The 20,590-nt window shown below is 35.3% G+C and overlaps 1 protein-coding gene and 1 long non-coding RNA gene across 3 annotated transcripts in view; both read left to right on the forward strand.

Annotated features, from left to right (window-relative positions):
* Positions 1-1,203, forward strand: part of LOC18432766 (F-box family protein) — a 50,070-nt gene extending 48,867 nt beyond the window's left edge. For both annotated transcript variants that reach the window (XR_016046017.1, XM_088853968.1), the window contains one exon: positions 769-1,203. Coding sequence is in view for 1 of the 2 variants with exons in the window: in XM_088853968.1 (XP_088710094.1) it covers positions 769-930 (162 nt within the window). In the remaining variant the exon portion in view is untranslated. The remainder of the gene's footprint in view (positions 1-768) is intronic.
* Positions 1,204-4,127: 2,924 nt separating this feature from the next.
* On the forward strand, positions 4,128-7,311 carry LOC148783757 (uncharacterized). The gene is made up of 2 exons (XR_016046021.1): positions 4,128-5,137; positions 7,086-7,311. It is a non-coding gene; the product is annotated as an uncharacterized LOC148783757 (long non-coding RNA).
* Positions 7,312-20,590: the final 13,279 nt, after the last annotated feature.

A 20,590-nucleotide genomic window follows, 5' to 3' on the forward strand; every position in this document is an offset into this window, starting at 1 on the left:
AGAGGGTGATCTAGACAACTGGCAAAAATCCTTTAGGGAAATAGCCCATTAACAATAACTGAGACCAGAACTAGAGATACATCTTTTTATCCAAGATTTCCATTTGATGCCCAAACCCATAAGCTGTTGTACTTGATCAAGAACTCCCCAATCAACATGGCTTAGCCTTTTCCTAATCGAATTTAAAGATCTGGCTCCTTTTCCTGGATTGTCGTCTTGTATGAATCACTTAATGGGCAATGAGAGCTCCATCCAGGATTTGGCTGTCCTTGATGAAGGCCCATTGCAACTGACAAGAAGCTAGCACCTTGGACGATGTCTTATATGAGCTACTAACAAACTTATTGGCCTACAATCCTTCGATTCATCTGCCCCTTGCACTTTGGGGATGTGGGCTAAACGTGACATTCAGGCCCCTATTAACTATACCTCTATGGAAAACCTTGGCAAAGAGTGCAAGGACATAGCGAGCCAGGACTTCCATGAACTTTTGGATAATGTGATTGGAAAGCCATCCGGGCTTGGCACCTTATCCTTCCCTTAGTTTGCCATGGCTTATCTAATTTCCTCTTACAAAAAAAAGGCCTCTCCAGCTCAAAGCAATAGAGAAGGATAAACAGGTTGGCCGGGTAGGCCCAACTCAAAGCAATAGAGAAGGAACAAGAAGAATCCAGTTTGTGGATAATCATATGAAACAATTTCTGTATTAATAACTATTATTGAAGAGCTAAGGTATATCCAATGCTTACAATGTTTTCTCATTTTCAGGTCGTGCAGTTTCTTCTGGGTGATACCCATTCTGGGACTTCTTCCTCTGACAGCGATAGTGATTCTGATGAGGCGTTGCTCGTGCAGCAGATGTTGCCTAAACTATGGGCCTACCCCACAAGACATTTGACTCATGTCTGGAAGATGCCTTCCGAGGGATGAAAGACATTTGACTCGTGTCTGGAAGATGCCTTCCGAGGGATGACTCTCTCTCTCTCTCTCTCTCTCTCTCTCTCTCTCTCTCTCTCTCTCTCTCTCTCTCTCTGGATAGTGATTCAATCTGTTGCTTGGAAGTGATATGTTTAGCGTGTAGATATGCTAGCGATTATGCAGAGTCCAGACCTCCACTGCTGTGTCCATGTTACCTGGTTAATGCATGATAATCTAGTCTTTGTGCTGTTAATACACTATTATCAGTTTGATATCTTTAGCTGTGAATTACTGGATTAAGTGTGTGATTCCTGCGCCCACCTTATGTAGCTGCTCCCCCCTTAAAAGACAAATGAAAGCATGTTTTCCATAATCCTCGTGATAATAGATATCTCATCACGAGGATTGTTACATCCATTCAATGTTTGGATGATGGAGAGACCGGAACTCATCAGGATGAAAAGAGTTCTCACGATCACACTCAACCCTATGGCTGGACAGATGATCTTCATGGTACATTCGGAAGGATCAACATGTTCTTCTACCCTCCTAAAAACACGGTTTGGTGACCCGGATCGCCCGCTACAAAACTAGTTCAGATCGGCAATCCAGCCTAGTGAACTGGTGACTAAAAAATTTAAAATTAGGGAAAGAGCGGTTCTCTGACAGAACCGGCTAGCAGTCAGAAGTAGCCAGCTTATGGGGGGGAACTGGCCGGTTTCTTACATTTAATAGGATCCGGATTGACCTGATTGTTTCCCAATTCGAATTGGCCTGTCCAATTCCCATCACAAAGTTTTTAAAACCTTTGGGTGCAGCTAGTCTATGTGATGGATAAATTAATGCAAGTCTTTCGGGAACTAATTTATAACTTTCCACGTCCATTTTGTAGTACCATTCAGTAAGTCCTATATCCTTGCCAAACGTTGTTTTCTTGCTTCCTCTGTTCGTTTGTTATGGTGTAAAGCTCTCTTTGGAAAGCTTTTCACCCCATGGGAAAGTGCTTTCACTCTTAACTAGATACAAGGCTGCTTTCTTACCAAAATGCATGGAGTACCCTACGAGCCACTCATAGACAGGTGAAAGTAATAGTCCAACAGGAAAGACTTTATCAAAGTTCATTCTAGCAAAACAGACGCCAACTAGGAACTATTTGTCGGGGTTCGAACTAGGAAGTACTTGTGGACATATATAGGGGTTCGAACTAGGAAGTACTTGTGGACATATATAGTGCGGCTGATTGCTACAACAATGGGAGAAAAATAGTCGTCTCGGTCATCACCACCATCCACTGATCCCTATGGACACCACAATCATCACCATTCAGTGAACGAGTTGGCGGGTTGTGAGGAAGCATTGAAGTCATGTTGATGTTGTGCGTCCTGCCCTCTCTCTATATTTACCTTTCAGTGATTGGACTGTATCGTGACTGATGAGTTAAGAGATTGAACATTTTGTAGCGTGCAATGGCCTCCCATCTTAATCTGTACAGTACTAAGTTGTTGGAGAAGGTCCATCAAGGTCTCCAAAATATATACAATTCAAATGGAAAGTGTACCTATTTGTATATAGGAAAATTCACAGGTTCTGCGATGTTAAAAAGGAAATTTTGAAGGCGCCTACTAAGGGTTCTATGAAATTTTATATGGGGTAAATATCGTACAAACCCCTATAAACCTTCATTATATTAAACCCAACCTTTTGTTTTGTATTGGCGGCATTAGAAAAACATAAAAAGTATCATCCAACCCCCTATTACGTCCCACTTTTATTTTTATATCGTTATCCATATGAATTACCTTCGTCAATTTCCCTTATTACATTTAGGGTCATTTTTCTCCTTTACTCTTTTAACCCAGTAATTTGGCCCTTTTCAATTAAATTTTGGTCTAGTTTCTCGCTCGGTTCTCACATATCGACCAGTAGCAAGAAGCCGTATGTATTCCTTGCTCTGTATGTGCCACTTCATTTCTTCCATGTTTGGGTGGGTTTGTCTCTTGCATGTTCGATACATGGCCTCGTGTTGAAATTATGGCTAAGGCCGTAAATCCAAGATTCCTCATTCAATGGGAGTGAGTGAGAGATGAGGATTCTAGGTGTTTGGCTCGCTGGGGCCAAGATCATATACCTCGAGTATATTAGACAATGAGACAAACTGGTAAGAGAGATATTGCTTTTAAAAGTGAGGGTAACCTCTGAATAAGATATATAGAGAAATTGCCAAAAAAAAAAAAAACACAAATATGACCACGTTTTATGCAACTTACTCCCAACTTAACTTTTTCTCTCACTTTTTCCTCAAAATACACTGTCTATACAAATACCCCCCAATCAAAATAAAAATAAAAAAATACCTAAACTACCCTCCCTTACTTTTACCTTACCCACGTTTTTCTCCTCTGTTCCACCAAAATAGGGCTCTAGCATTGTGTAAGTGCAGTCCGGCAGTAGAATACTCTTGAGTCATAGGGCTCTGGCACTATGTAAGTGAGGTCTGGTAGTAAAACACTCTAGAGTCACAGGGCTCCGGCACTGTGTAAATGCGGTTCGGCAGTAAAACTTATGGAGTCATAGGGCTTCGACAGTTGCAAAGGGCGGTCCGGCAATGGATACTTCTGAAGTTACACGGTTTCAGCATTGTGTAAGTGCGGTGTAAGTGCGGTCCAGAAGTAAAAATTCTAGAGTTACAGCGATCCAGCAGTTGCAAAGGGCGATCTAGAAGTAGATGTTACTGGATTTCGGGGCTCCAGCACTATGTAAAGGGTAGTCCGGCAGTACTCAGTTTCTATCCAGTAGTTGTCTGAGGGCGGTCTGTCACTTAAGTTTTTGGAATAATGGATCCGGCAATGCGATGTTACGCTTCGGCAATGTGCTACTAGGGTTTGAAAGTCAACCTCAAATCTGGCTAAAATGATTTTTGTGTATAAGAAGGGCATTTTCGTCTAAAAATAATGAACTTTTTCCCTTGGGGGGTACTTACATAGATAGTTTGTTTTGGGGAAAAAAGTGATAGAAAAAATTAGGTTGGGGTAAGTTGCATAGAAAGTGTGGTCTTCGGGATTTCTTGTAATTTTTCCTTAAATATATGACTCATAAATAATGTGTTGGCTAGGGCTAAGAGAACCAAGAAGAGATTAGGACTCAAGTATCTCAAGTGTAACGGCCTTGTATAAGATGCTCATGACTCATGGGACATGGGTCCGTACTCTGACACGAGACCTCCCTATGGCATGTACACTCATAGTCACATTGGGAAGCTACTCTTCAAAATATATGATATAACTAGGAAGAGTTTGTGTACATGTGCCTTTAAAGGACCCATGTATATAAATGTTAGTATGTCCTCAGGGGTGTACATGTAATCCATTGACACCCGAGAATGATGAGACATTGATTTGGGTAACTTTGATAAGCCATATTAAGCATCCCCGCCACTGACTATAGAGCATAGGCTTGCTAGGTCATTCCGAGATAATGGATTGTCATTCCGAACTAGCTTATGGTGTACTCCGATAACCTAGATTTCAGCCAAAGATGTCCATTTAACGATTGTCCATTTTGCTGTGATGTCATAATAATTATTTTTCATATAAAATCATTTATAAAAAATTTAAGAATTTTAAATGATTTTCTAATAATCTTTTGAGATTTTTTAGAATTTGTTTGAAGCATGAAATGGGTTGTGTCAACCCAAACTTTTCTCGGTCAGTTAGAATGCATGGCGGGATAAAGAGGAAGAAGTGCCAGTGTCGGCTGAGCTATGAGCAGCGCCGGCTGTGAAGAGAAGAAGTGACAGCGTCGGCTAAGTTGTGAGCAGCACCAACTGTAAAGAGAAGAAGTGTCAGCGCCGGCTATGTAGGAGAAGAAGTGTCAACACCGGCTGTGTTGTGTACAGAGATCAGAGACCAACGCCAACTGTGTTGTGTGCAGGAGACCAGCACCGGTTGCGTTACTGATATGCATGAATTATGAGTGCCACTTATTAGATGCACACTAATGTGAGTGCCACTTGTCCAGATTTTAAGTCTTTTGATGAGACTTGGACCACCACCCAGAACATAAGAGTACTTAAGCCTCTCCTCTTACCCACGCCACCCACTCTTCCCTCATTTCTCCCCTCTCTAAGACCCAAGGTTTGAAGAAGTGATTGTTGGAGGGCAGTCATTGTTGAGCAGGTGAGAACGAATAGAGGATTGGAGAAGGCCCCATTGTTATTCAAGTAAGTAGATCCATCACCATTACACTGTAGTCATAAGGATGCATGAGAATTTATGCATGTGAAATGAGCAATAGAAGTGTATGTGTTGTAAAAAATCCTTACAGCTTTTTCACTAGAATTTGGGGCTTTGTTCTATGATAATGATGGATGTTGAGAATGAATGTATGATTCTTACATTGTGTAAAAAATGCATGTCATGTGTATTCATATTGTGAGGGAATGGTTGTTATCATGTTTCTTACCATGACATAACGGTTATGGAATGTATTCTTCAGACATGTTATATACCACTGTGAAATTCCATAATTTTGGAAAGATATATGAGTCTACTAAAATGTTCATTTTTTCCCACTGTTGAAATTCTTTATGAAAATGAAGTCACATTTCAAAATGAGAGAGTATACCATTTTTTACTATTTTCCTAGATTTTGCACTAATCTTGCTATGGTTACTAGTTTTCACTAACCAAATGAAGTCCATTTCTTGTCAAACCATATCTATTTGAAAGATATTTGAATGGGCTAAAATTTGCATGAGGAAAATATTTTGAAATTCTTTTTAGATTGAAAGTTATTCTTCAACTTAAGGTATGTCACTGTGGGCAGTATTGATAAAATTCAGAAAGATCACTCTGCTTGGCACGAACTTTTGAACTACCAAATGGAATCCAAACGCTTTCAAATTTACCTTGTTAGAAAGATATACGACTTGGCTTCAACTTTGATTTTGAAACCGTCACAAGTTACCTCACGGTTTGAAAAGTTATAGTGATATGAAGCAGGGTACCTCGCTGTCCACTGTATATATTAGGGTGCAGCTAGTTAGCCCTCACCTCTTGGAACCTTTAAGAGGTCAAACGAGGCCCATTTGTCTTCAAACCACTCCCATTTGAAAGGTAGGAGTGTCTAGTGGGAAATTAGTTTTGGAACTATCTTTAACTTCCAAAGGAATTTGGAGTTATGACCATATTTTGACCAAATGTCTCTACCTGAAATTGCAGGAAATGTGACAACGACACTAAGATTCTGTGACTCTGATAATGTGATCATTTAATGTTGATACTGATATAATATGAATTTGATACTATTAAAAATGCGATTCTGATATTGTCTGATTATGCTATATGAATATGGATTTCTAGCTACTATACAATGGGTCCTCTATTGGTAGTGGAAACTGTGATTCTGTCATATTGATGTTCTTATATGTCTTGACCTCTACACAATGGGTCCTCCATTAGTAGTGAATATTTCCTTTTGATCTTGTTAAATGAGAACTGATATTCTGTGATTTCTTGCCACTATGCAATGGGTCCTCCATTGGTAGTGGATATTATGATTCTGTTATATGAATTCTGTTATATGTGATTTTCGGCCACTACGCAATGGGTCATCTATTGGTAGCAGATATGTTGATTCTGTCACCGTTACGCAATGGGTCATCCATTGGTAGTCGGGTATTTTATACCTCGATTCCTATAATAGGAGTGGAGTCGAGATGTAACTGTAAATAACTTGGAGGGTCACACCCCCCGAATTGCTATAAGCACTACGCATTTGGTCCTCCAATGGTAGTGTAGCGCCCTCTCGCCTAAGGCACAAGTGAGGGTCATGTCTTACAAGATTAGCTTAGCCTGATCGATGTGGCTTCTACTTCGGGAGTAAATTAATTGTTCTGCTTATCTGATTTATGTATTATGTAAGACTATCTGATGGTAACTGGTAGATACATTTTGAGGACAAGTAATGCTCCGTTAATTGATTCTTACCCTCGTTATATAGCTTTCATGTGTACTCTGATATGTGACTATACTCTGTAAGACAAATGCGATTTCTGATGAACTATGGGCATGTTATCTTGTATTATGTATATTGTTAGTCAGGAATGCAAGCGTAGTGATCTGCTTACTGGGTTTTTAACTTATTCCATCTTAATCTCATAATTGTAGAGTGAAGGGTGGCGGCAGCTGCACCAAAGGTGGGTGGTAATTTGAAGGCTTGAAGCCCGAAATTAAGAAGTTTGAGAAGCCGTCTTCCAAAGACTTTCACAATATGTTTTAGTGATTTCAGCAGCATGATGTATACTTCATTTTGTGTATTTTGGGCCAGTACTGCCTCGAAGAAATTGTAAAGACTTTTGATATCAAATGAATGAAATGGTTATACCTTTGGTTTGATTCTTGTTTGATGAATGGATTTATTCTAGTTTTCTTCATGGTTTGCTCTCGATTCTATGTTTTTATGCGTTGAGCCACTCTCACCTGAGTGACGTTCGCGACCTCCATTCACGATCCTGCACTCTGTCGCCCTCCGGCAGGGATCAGGGAGCGGGGTCGTGACATGGGTTTTTTTAAAAAAATTGTTTAAACTAGTGAAAAGGCCCACATGCCACCCCAATGGATATAGAGTGGCACATCGCACCCCATAGTACCCACCTATATGTGATGTCAGCATGGCATCAACATGACGTTAAAGCCTGTAGGGCGTTATTCTCTATTGGCTTTTGGGTATTTGTTTAGAAGAGTGTTATAATGTTTTAATGAGAGAAGTTATTTTATAATTTAAGTGACTATTTAGTCATGATATTTTCACACACTTATGTCTTCATTCACATATATTTAGGGTTTTGGGTATGCCATAAAATTATGGTTTAAACCCTAATCTATGATTAGAAATGATATTTAAAGTAGCTTCTTGTGTGCCATCACATCATGGGCTTGAGCCATGTGAAACTTTTGAATTGGCTTCATCCTATAAGTTGATGATAAGATATTTCAAAATCCACAAGAAGATCTTGCCCCTCTCTTTATTCTTTATTTATTTTCAAAAGTGTTGGTTATGTGGAATTTCAAGTCTTTAAAGCGAAGAATCTTTCACGTAGTAGGAGCTACAGGGAGACTGAATCTAGGTGCTTGGCGCACTGGGACCCAGATTCATATACCCCGAGTTTTAAGAGGCATTGAGAGCTTGCGTTTTGAGAGAGTGATCTCTCAGGAAGGTATGATGGTCACCTCCTAGTTAGGACTATATTAATTAGAATGTCTCATTGTTGATACAATAAATTAGGGCTTGGAGAATCCAATTGAGTATAATAGAACCTGATAATTTAAAAGAGTATTCGTCCTATATGGAATGGTCCGCTCATGGGACATGAGCCCCTATGTTAACACGATACCGTTTCATAACATGTGCACCCACAATCGTATGGGAAAGCCACTCTTCGATAATATTATACGATTTAGAAGAGCTAGCGTACATATACTTTGAAATCTATATTGAGAGTAACAACATGTCTCGTGCACTAGTAATCCATTGAACCCCCGGTGACGGGAAGCTCTGGTTCAGCGACTTTGATGTGACCAATTATGTGTCCCTGCTATAAACTATGGAGCGTAGGTCCATTGGGTAGGCTTGAGACACCAGTGGAATGTCATTCGGGTTAGCCCAATGGAAGACATCAATTAGTGTTATAATTCTTGAGATTTCATTGACCTTTAGCCCAAATTAATCTAAAATATATTAGAAAAGATTTTATATTGATGAAAATTTGTGTAATATTATTGAAAAAGCATTTGGAGAATTTTTGAGATTTTGAAGAATTTTTCAGAATTTTTAAATAATAAAAAATGTCATTTTAAATTTGTTTTAACATAAATACCAAACAAAGACATCCTATGGGGATGCCACATGGATCCCAAGTGGTCATACGAATGCCACATGGTACCCACCTCCCCACTTGTGGATGACATCATGTTGATGTCATATCCATTAGGGGACCTATTTGTCATTAGTTCTTTTTTTGGTATTGTATTATAACATATTATCTTGTTATTTAAAGTGTTATATAGTGTTTTGACTTAAGTTTGATTTAAGTCACGTGTCTTCTTTTTTTCTCACATGTCGTTTTTGGCATGCGTGAAGTCTTTGGGATTTTGATTTTATCATTTATATTATTACACACACGTCATTTATATTATTACACACATGATTTTGTGGCATATGGGTGTATCTTATGTGACACCACCTTATGGGCGTGACCCATGTGAAATTTTAGTATTGTTGAAATTTTATTGGTGGTGCCATAAGATAATTTTATTCACATATGTGGATGTCCTATATTATCTTTATGTCCATGTTCTTGTCTTATATCGACTCTCACAAATTATCCAAAAACTATGGGCATAAGTGTAAACATGAATTTGGACTTAATAGAAAATAAAACATAGAGCTAAGGGCTTTAAGGTAAAATAACTATAAACCGAGGTTTTAAGGAGTGAATGGCGTCAAAATCTCATCACATTTATCTTGGTGATAAGATATAGATGAGTGGCTTGAATAAAAGCCTCTCATGTACCACTGATCTAAGGCATCAACGATCAAAATCAAATACATTGTTATGATCTAAGTATAAAAATAATTTATGAAATCAATTATAACGTTAATTTTGAGTTTCACTTTAAAGAGAGAGAGCCCCCTTGACCAAAACATGGCCACTATGACCCTCTTGAGATCAACACTTGTGTTCTTCATTTTTTAGCCTTGAGTTGAAACCTTTTGATGGAGTAGTCCCTCATATATGAGATCAAGCCCATACTATTGTTATACTAAGGTGTTGATTTTTCTTCATATATTCCATTTCTTACATCATTTTCATTATCAAAGCTTGCTGTAATTCTTAATTTACAACAGTTTTTTTCATTTTTTTGTCATGAAAACTTGATATTTGATTATTCTCAAAGCAATAGTGTATTCCATACACATGGTATGTGTAGATTATCTTGCTTACTTCATGATCTTAAGAAGTTTCACCTTGATTTTCTTGATCTTATTTTTCAAATTTTTTTACTGAGAATATACAACTGATGAGAGGTTTCTTCATCATATTTGAGCATATTAAATAGTCTATTGCGTTCTTTTTTTAATATTGAAAAGTTGGTGTGATCCCTTATGGACTACATGGTGTAGTTTAACAATAATTTCCTTATTTTGTGTAGTATCTCTCTAAAACTTTGAAGGGTTGCTTTGATACATATCTATCTCATGATTTGCGAGTGAATAATGAAGATGAAATTATTATATAATTTTCATGTAATAAGGAATTGTGATTGCTAAGTCATGTAATATGTTATAGATATGTATATTGTGAGTATTTGGATATTGTATTGAGTTCAATTGTATTTTTGAATAGGGTGCGGTTTGTATACAGCCTAGGCTCTAAACAATCAAATTAGAGCCTACCTTCAAATAATGTTAAGAAATGTGGTTTCAATACTGAAAATATTTGTGATAGCCTTAAAATATGTTTTCATCTCTATTTATAAAGTTTATAGCTTCAAAAATAGTGTAGATCGACATATCTATATAAATCTTGAAAATTCATGGTCCATAAATGCGTTATAAAATACATTATTTCCAAAACTTGAAATCTATTTTTTTTCTCATGTTCATGCATATTTATGTCGAGATGATCAATCTGCGAATATTTAGGCATCAATACAACCACTTCTAGTGAAATTTTTGAAGTAGGCTCAAATTTGATTGTTTAGAGCCTCGACTCTATATAAACTTTTCCCTTTTGAATAAGGGATTTGCAAAGGACCTATTAAGATTAAATTATTATTGTTCAAATGTATATAGACTATGTTTGTAGGCTGGAATATATGTATTATGGTTTTATATTGAGATATTCATGCATTTTAAAAGATTGCATTTCTAGCCCATTGATATTATACTACCAACAAATGGTACCATAGCAGAACTCTAATATGGTCACTTAGTCCTCTTATATTGTGTAAAATGTAATTTTCAAATAGCATAAATACTTTTTCACGATTTCCATGATGTATGTGTTTTGATTTTGAGAAATGATAGTATCATTGGCATGAGAACTATGAATGGATATTTTTTTGAGCTGTTGTATGCTTGTTAGAGAAAGTTAGGCATTCAATACTTTATATAAGAGAATGATATTTGGTAGTATTTTGTGTTATTGAGTGTTTTTTTATATGGAAAATGTCTCATGACCATATTGTATATATTTTAGAAGTTATTGATAGTTTTGTTAAAGTGTGTTCAGATTTTTGAGATTATTTTCTAGGAACTTTACACTTCTGTACATCGTCCTATTGGGTCATTTAATCACATTACAATATATAGAAGAATATATTTTCCTCATAGAAAAATGAGTCTAGTTTTCAAAAAAGCAAGCCTCATGAGTAAATTCCCCATATTTTGAAATTTATGGTCGTTTTACTATAAGGGTATCATACTGTACTTTTCGCTACACAGAGCAAATATTGACCCTTTAAGAATCATGATGTTTGAACCACTTCGGTCCATTATTATGTAATGATTTCTAAATGAGAGTTGTCTGAGTGTATTTTATCGTAGAATAAGTCTATGATTAAATAATCTGTAAATTTAAAGTTATGTTCATTGAAGTGGACTGTGCTCATCTTCAAAAACCAGAAAAACAATATTTACTATATCCAATGTGTAAGAAATGCATAAGTACTTTACATTTTTGTAATCCCACTATAAAGTGTAAGTTGTTGAAATTCCTTGTTAAGGTTTTTTAGCTTAGTGGGAGGGTTATCTAAACCCCACCAAATCGTGAGTATGTGTTTTAATACCCAATACCTGAGTCTTGGTCTAGATCCAAGCTACTCCCGGATAGTGTGTAATAAAATTGACAACAAGACTAAAGGCACAGGTGGATGGATGAGATAATGAGCACAGTTACAAAAGAGAGAAAGAAAGGTTAAAACCAAATCATGGATTGAAGACAAAGGTATTGCCAGCTTATGACTTGGTCTCTTTAAGGCTGTCGCAACTCCTTTCTACCTTTGAGCATGATTTTAATATATTGATAATTCATTTCTTAAATACTAACCATTTTGGTTTTTATGATATCTTGTGAGTAATTAATGGTAGAATATCTTGGTTATTATATGATTTTAATGAGTGGATGGCATGGACTTGTCACATAAGCTATAAACTTGAATTAAACCGATATTTATATATTAAGATTCTGAATGCTTGTGTCCACTCTTATATGAGCTTAAGACATATGTCATATACTTAAGTAATTTGATTTTAGATCTATGATCTTTAATTCAAAATACCGATCCTATGGATATGGCTAATTCAAGATTGTAAGGATTGTACTTATCATTGCTTGAGAACTATGAGATATGTGGAATGTTTATTATTTGTGTGCTGCTTTATGACTTGAGAACTTATGAGATCATTAGTATGACATTGGCATTGACATGTCCTTATAGGGCCCCAAGCTACATGTTTCATTATTTTGAGCTTTCCTAAAGTATGAGATAATGTGATATATTGTATTCTCATTCTGTAAGTGCTTAGTGATGTATGATCCCGACATATGTTAATAAGTGAATGTGGTATTATGTTATGAAAAGCATATAAGGATTGTCACATAGCACTTAAGGCTCCATAATCATGAAAAATGGATTTTTTATATGTGAGATAAGTCTTTCCTTAAAAGATACATATTTTTATTATTTTGGAAATTGAGATCAATCGAACCAAAATGTATCTTGAGTCTAGATTGTAATAATTAAGGAAATCTAATTAAAGATATTTTATCTTAAACACTTGTTCTTCTAAACGAGGATTTTCGTATTTAAAATATTTTAATATATGAGGATGTTAGAAATAATAAACTCCACCCCATTTTGTGTATTACTACTTTGTATTGTCTTTTTATTAAAGAGTTATTACTATGCAAAACTCCATGCTCCTTCTATTTTGGAAGATCGCCCTTAAAGATGTTCTTTTAACATTATAGTATGATCATATAACCATGTGTCATAATATTTTAGAGTATCTCATAGTCATCAATCTTAAATAAAATTATTTTTGAAACATTTGAAGTTTTACTTAAAAGTAAATTGCTTTCCAAGACATAAATTCAAGTTATTTTGAAATATAACCTTGTTGTTTTCAATGGGAGCATCTTTAGTAAGTCCAAGTAGTAAAATCATCCTCAAAGAGAGAACCTTGGTATTGATTTTGGAAAAACTCATATCTCAAATCAATTTCACTAATAAGAAACTTGGAAGAGGCAATGAATAAGAATAATTTGTATATAAAAGTCAAAAAGAGTGTTTGACCTCTTATTTGAAATTGATCATTTTATGAACCCATGGGTTGCTTTCTTTCTCTGCATTATAAGTATTATTGTTTCATTTAGTATCACATTAAGAAGTCTTAAGTCACTTAGAGATATGCCACTTCTAAGAGTTGTGAGGCATTTCTTTGATAGACTTTTGAATTTTCAATGATTAATTGTATGACATTATGGCAATACATCATCACTTGTCCATACATGCATTTTAGCCATGGTGATCATATGCATTCACTTTCAGGTACATGATCCACTTGAATGCTTCTTCCGGTCTCTTAAAAGCTAATAGGCCTTTTAGTAGAGCACACATAAGCTACTTGAAAATATTTTTAATAGCATGTGAGACCTTATGTAGTGCATATTTATATGTGGATTATAATATGATCATGTAATGATAAGGACACCTCATTTTGTGGGCTAGACATACTGATAGTGACTATCTATGCATGGACCATATGAATAAGACTGAATGCAATTGGTTGTTTACCATGAGATAATTTGTGAGATTAAATGTGAGAGAAATCCAATAAACTTTGATAAGTCCCACATTGCATGAGATATTGTCCTAATTGATTCGAATTTATAATTTGCTTGGTCACTCATACATGTATAATTGAACATCTCTTGATCTTGAGATTAGATCTAATGAATAAGTTCATAAGAATACCTGCTAGTCATCTAATCCGAGTATATTATCAACAAGAGATTGAATGCATTGAATGGCAAAATGCTTGAAAGTCCAAGCACTACTCCTACTCCTTGGTTTTAAATGGACAAGGTACCAGTTCGTGACTAAGGAAACTTTGAAAACAATGCATGATATTAAAGTATGATTTTAATGAACTTTTGTTTGAGAACAAACATGTATCACTTGAGAATTGATATGAACATAGAGTTGTTGTGAACATTTGAGCACATGAATAAATGTTGAGAGAAAAACTAAGAAATATAGATGTGAACATATATGTTAATCTTTATGAGCATAAATTATCATGAACATACATAAAAAAGTCTGTATATAAGTGATTAGGAAACTTGAGAATTCATAAGTGATACATAAGATTGATAATGGGAAGACTATAACACATAACATATATATTGCCAACCATTCTGGCCTACAAGTATTGTACTCTTTGTCATGTCATAAGTTCTCATTTTTCGTTTTCTTAGGGATACCCATTACATTCTTAGAATATATGATTGTTGAAATGAGGATTACTCATGTATTAGCACCAATTAGATTAGCATGTGGGGCATTGGCATGAGTATGATGACACATGAATTACATGACATTTAAATTGGTTTATGTGACATACATCAAACATAGAAAGAGTTTATGACAATTTGCTCTTGCGAGTACATATGTTTCACCACACTTGTATTTATTGGTTCAAGATTATTGATCGTATTATTAGACCATGTTGATTAACTATACTTATGGAGCATACAATGGTTTATTCTTGTGCATGATGTAAGATTGAGAAAGTTAACTTGGTTATTTATGCTTGCTCTTTACTTGATATGAGTATTGCTTTTATAGTTGAGAATTGATGCTTAATTTGTTTTATTGTGTATAAGACTGAGAGATAAAATCGTTTATAATGCCTTAAAAGGCAAAGTAGGAGAATGTTGGTTATATGGCCTTAAAGCCAAGAGTTTTTCGCTTAGTGGAAACTAAAAAGAGAGACTGAATCTAGGTGCTTAGCGCACTGAAGCCCAGATTCATATACCTTGAGTTTTATGAGACATTGAGAGCTTGTGTTTTGAGAGAGTGATCTCTCGGGGTGGTGTGAGGGATATCTCCGAGTCAAGACTACATTAATTAGAACGCTTTATAATTGATGCGATAAGCCAAGGCTTGGAGAATCCAATTGAGTATAATATAACCCGAGTAATTAAAAGAGTATTCACCCTGTATAGAACGGTCCGCTCATGGGACATGAGCCCGTATCCTAACACAAAACCATTCTATGGCATTTACACCCACAATCGTATGGGGAAGCCACTCTTCTATAGTATTATCTGATTTATAAGAGCTAGTGTACATATACTTTGAGAGGATCCATGTATTATAGTAACAACATGTCCCATAGAAATGCACCAGTAATCCATTGAACTCTCGATGACGTGAGGCTCTGGCTCAGTGACTTTGATGTGACCAATTATATGTCTTGGTCATAGACTGTGGAGTATAAGTCCATTGGGTTGGCTTGAGACACCGGTGGAACATCATTCGGATTAGCCCAATGGAAGACTCCGACTAGTATTACAAGTCTAAAAATCTCATTTATCTTTGATCCAAATTAATCTAAAATTAATAAACGAATTTATATTGATGAGAAATTGCGTAATAATATTAAAATAGTCATTTGGAAAAATTTTGAGATTTTTGGAGAATTTTTCAAAAATTTTAAATAATAAAAGACGGGATTTTCAAATTTATTTGACATAAATATCAAAGAACGACATCCTATCCAAGTGGCCATAGGGATGCCACGTGGCACCCCCACCTTCCCACTCTTGGATGACATCATATCCATGTGGGGACCTATTTGCCATTAGTTCTTTTTGTGGTATTCTGTTATAACATGTTATCTTGTTATTTAAAGTGTTACATATTGTTATGATTTAAGTTTGATTTAAGTCATGTCTTTTTTTTGCTCACATGTGCCATTTTTTGGTATGTATGAAGTCATGAGATTTTGAGAATTAATTCAATTTATATTATTATCCACATGATTTATGATATGTGAGTATATCTTATGTGGCACCACCTTATGGCCTTGATTCATGTTAAACGTTAGTGTTGTTGAAATCCTATTGGTGGTGTAATAAGATATTTTATTCATACGTGTGGATGTATCATATTACTTTTATGTCCATGTTCTTGTCTTTTATTGACTCTCACAAACTATCCAAAAACCATGGGCATAAGTGTAAACATGAATTTGAACTTAATGGAAAATAAAACATAGAGCTAAAGGCTTTAAGGTAAAATGACTATAAATTTATTTTTTAAGGAATGAAGAGTGTCAAAAGCTCATCCATTGATCTTAGTGATAAGATATAGATGAATGGCTTGGATAAAAGCCTATCATGTGCCATTGATCTAAGGCATCAAGGATCATGATCAAATCCACATTTATGATCTAAGTATAAATGTAATTTATGGGATCAATTATTACCCTAATTTTAAGTTTTACTTCAAAGAAAAAGAGCCCCCTTGACAAAAACATGGCCACCATAGCCCTCATTCTTGTGTTCTTCATTTTGAGCCTTAAGTTGAAATCTTTTGATGGGATAGTCCCTCATATGTGAGATCAAACCCATAATATTGCTTCACTAAAGTATTGATTTTATTCATATATTCTATTTTCTACATCATTTTCATTATCAAATATTGTTGTAATTCTTAATTTATAGTGGCTTTCTTCATCTTTTGGTAATGAAAACTTGATATTTGAAGAGTCTCAAAACATTAGTGTAATCCATACACATAGTATGTGCAGACTAGCTTGCTTACTCTATGATCTTGAGTAATTTGACCTTTGATTTTTCTGATCTTATTTTTCTGAAATTTTTACTGAGAATATACAACTAATGAGAGATTTATTTCATCATATTTGAGCATATGAAATAGTTCCTTTTTTAATGTTGAAAAGTTCGTGTGGTCCCTTATGGACCACATGATGTAGTTTCACCATAACTTCCTTATTTTTTATAGTATCTCTCTTAAACTTTGAAGGATTGTTTTGATACATATCTCTCTCATGATTTGATCCCCATTAAGTGAATTAAAAGTGATCATTTTCTTCCCATTATATTGATCTCCTTAAGTTATTATTATCTCATTTGTCTTAAATAATGTAACAAATTAAGTCCTCAAAAGGCAACATGTTAATTGATGTATTCACAAATATTAAGTGATTCACGATTGGTTAAATTGAGTATATTATATGAATATTGAGATTATTTTTTAATCTTGCAGTATGAGCTTTAACGCTATATTTTATTGTTTATGTGAAAGGAAATCTCCTTACATTATTATGATCAAGTGTATGATGTGTATGAGATATTTTGATATATGATGATGATGATGAATGAAGATGGAATTATCATATACATTATTATGATCAAGTGTATGATGTGTATGAGATATGATGATGATGAATGCAGATGGAATTATCATATAATTTTAATGTAATGAGGAGTGCAACTCATGTAATATATTATAGAGATGTACATTGTGAATATTTGGATATTGTATTGAGTTTAATTGTATTTTTTAGTAAGGAATTTGTAAGTAACCTATTAGGGTTTAATTTTTATTATTCAAATGTGTATATACTATGTTTGTAGACTAGAATATATGTATTATGGTTTTGTATTGAGATATTCACGCATTTGAACCACTAAGTTTTAATACAATAAAAAAAATTTAAAAGATTGCATTTCTAGCTCATTGATCTTATACCACCAACAAAAAGTTCACAAGGGGCACTTTAAGGATTTATAAATTGCATATTTGAAATTTATTTCATGCTTGTGAAAATTTGGTAAAATGAAATAATCTAGGGGTTTTTAAGGAGTGACAAAGATGTGAAATCCTTATTTAATTTTGATGGTTAGATAAAGATGAGTGGCTAGAATAAAATTCCTCTCATGTGTCATAGATGATGAGCATCAAGGGCCTTAATCAACTCATTTAAAATGTCACACTTGAATTTGACTATAAATAGCCCCCCTTGGCCTCATTTCAAAACACACCACACAACATAATGTGTGAGAGATAGAGATAGTTGAGAAAGGCTCCACACCCCACATCTTTCCTACTTCGTTCTTCTTCCATCTTGCGGCAAAAATCCCATGGCCATTAGAGCTCTTCCCCATGGTGTCTAGGCTAGTTGGTACTCTACACTTGAGGTAACTTCTATAATTCTAATCTTTTCATTTCTAGAGTTTTCCTTGTTGTAAATCTTAATTTATAATATCATTTTCATTTATATATGCTTGAGTATTATCTAATATCATTGTAAAACTATGTATGTATACCATCATATGTACATTGTCTACTTTACCACTTTGCTCCTATACATTGTCTTCTCCTTAATTTTTATTACATGATTTCTCTGATATTTTTTGAAGATTTTGTAGCATATCAACAAGTAGGTGGTACTTATTGGAGTACCATTTCATTGGCCCTTAGTCCTAGAGTGTTTCACAAGAGAAACTTCTCTTATTTTCTCATGTTTATGATCATATATACTCATATAGTTCAAGTTGTTTATAGCTTATTTTTTTTAGTATTTTCATCACTCAAAGTTCATCTCTCTCTCTCTCTCTCTCTCTCTCTCTCTCTCTCTCTCTCTCTCTCTCTCTCTCTCTCTCTCTCTCTCTCTCTTTAAAGTTAATCAAATTCTTTTCAAGTGCACATAAGCTTCTCACTTCATAAGTGAGATCAGACCTTGTGTTTTATAGCTATTTGTGTTATCATCTATGTGACAAAATTAAGTCCATAAAGGTCTCTTGTGTAACCTATTTGCAAAAGGTTCGACCATTGGCTTGCCAATATTACTTTACACTTATCTACTGTAACTTTGGTTTATTAATATCTCACGACATCAAGAGTCGACTATGTAAAGTTTGGAACTAGTTTATACTATTGAGAATAATGTATGTGCAGTCCATGTATAAGTGTGTGCTAAGTAGTGTAGTTTGTTTTTATACATTGGGGACTCCATAAAGTTATAATCCCTTTATTTTAAGTGATATTTGAGTCTTTGTAAATTCAAAATCATGGCTATAATAGTAATAAGAGTTGTGAAACTTGTAAGTGAAAGTGTTGCTTGTAAAAAGTTTTAAGTTCAACGTACCAGTGCCAGATAAAGAGCCTCTTAGACACCTTCAATTGGTATCAAAGCTAGACTCTTTTAGAGGTCCCCTAAGTCCTTTAATTGAGTCTTAGATTGTATGTATAAGTGAAAAAGTGGAAACCATGGTGGTCAAGTATATCTTGACCGAACTAAACAAGGTAGAAAAGTTTAATGGATCAAACTATATGGAGTGGAGAAGGAATATCAATTGTGTTTTTCATGTGAATGGGCTAACTCCTCTCTTGGCTTCACACCCTCTTAGTGAGCCAACCCACAATGCATCTCAAATCGCAAGAGAAACATACACTACATAGCTACACAAGAATCAAAGTTCTTTTTCTTTTTTTTTTGTAATTCAGTGGGAATGACGAGCCCCTACCTATTTTTTGAAATCATTAATGGTTTTTTACCGCGTTAGTGAGAATGGAAGCTTAGACCTTAGCTAGAGCACAAGTGGTACTATCACCAAGACCCCAACCATATTCTCGCTACACAAGAATCAAAGTGATATTAACATTGTGCTAGTAGCATTCCTCATGATTGAGAGACACTCACTACTATGTTCTTCATCTCCATATCACCCATATGGGAAAGCTTTGTGGCCAACCTCGTAACAAGGGACATGTTGATCACCATAGATAAGATTGCACACTTCATGGAGGCCAAAGAACAGAGGAGGATGGCTATGTATAGACCTAGGAGCTCAGTATAAACAGTAAACCCTTCTCTCCCTTCATCTTCTTCTCTCCAATAATGCTAATGTGAATGTATGCAATCCGTGGACCAGTAGAAGCACGCCTAATAATAAGAATAAATAAATAAATAAAAGGAAATGAAAACTGAGAAATGGGCAAGGGAAAAGGGAGTGGGAATGTTGGGGAAGCCTTATGCAAGTCCTGCTTATCCACTTCCTCAACAATCTAACAAGTACTCCCTTTGGTCTATTAATTAAAGGGAGAATCAAGCCAACCAAGGGGGTCAAAATCCAAAGAAAAAGCCACCACCTCAACCTATTATGGTGAATGGTAGGACTATAACTCAATATTACTAGGGCGTGTAATGTTTAGATGTAAGAAGTATGGGCTCACATCAAAGTTTCTAAACCTTTTCCTCCCTCCACCTCTAAAATTCGATACAGGAAAGCCTCATGCTAATGTGAGTGTCGGTCATGTTCCAAAGAAGGAGAGGTATATGTGATACATGAGACTCTCATAATTAATAAGAAGACCGATGTGTGGGTTCTAGATTCTGGTGCCATAGTCCATTTGGCTAATTCAATGAAGGGATTCCAAACTTTTGATGCTCTTAAACAGGGAACCCATAATCTCTATATAAGGGGCAATCAAGTGGAAAAATTGTTGGGCCAGAGAGAGTATAACTTGGAGCTTGCCAATAGTGAGATTCTTATCCTCGAGGATACACTCTA

Source organism: Amborella trichopoda, chromosome 1, assembly GCF_054954075.1.
Source record: "Amborella trichopoda isolate Santa Cruz 75 chromosome 1, AtrichopodaSantaCruz75HAP2 v2.0, whole genome shotgun sequence".
Classification (NCBI taxonomy): domain Eukaryota; kingdom Viridiplantae; phylum Streptophyta; class Magnoliopsida; order Amborellales; family Amborellaceae; genus Amborella; species Amborella trichopoda.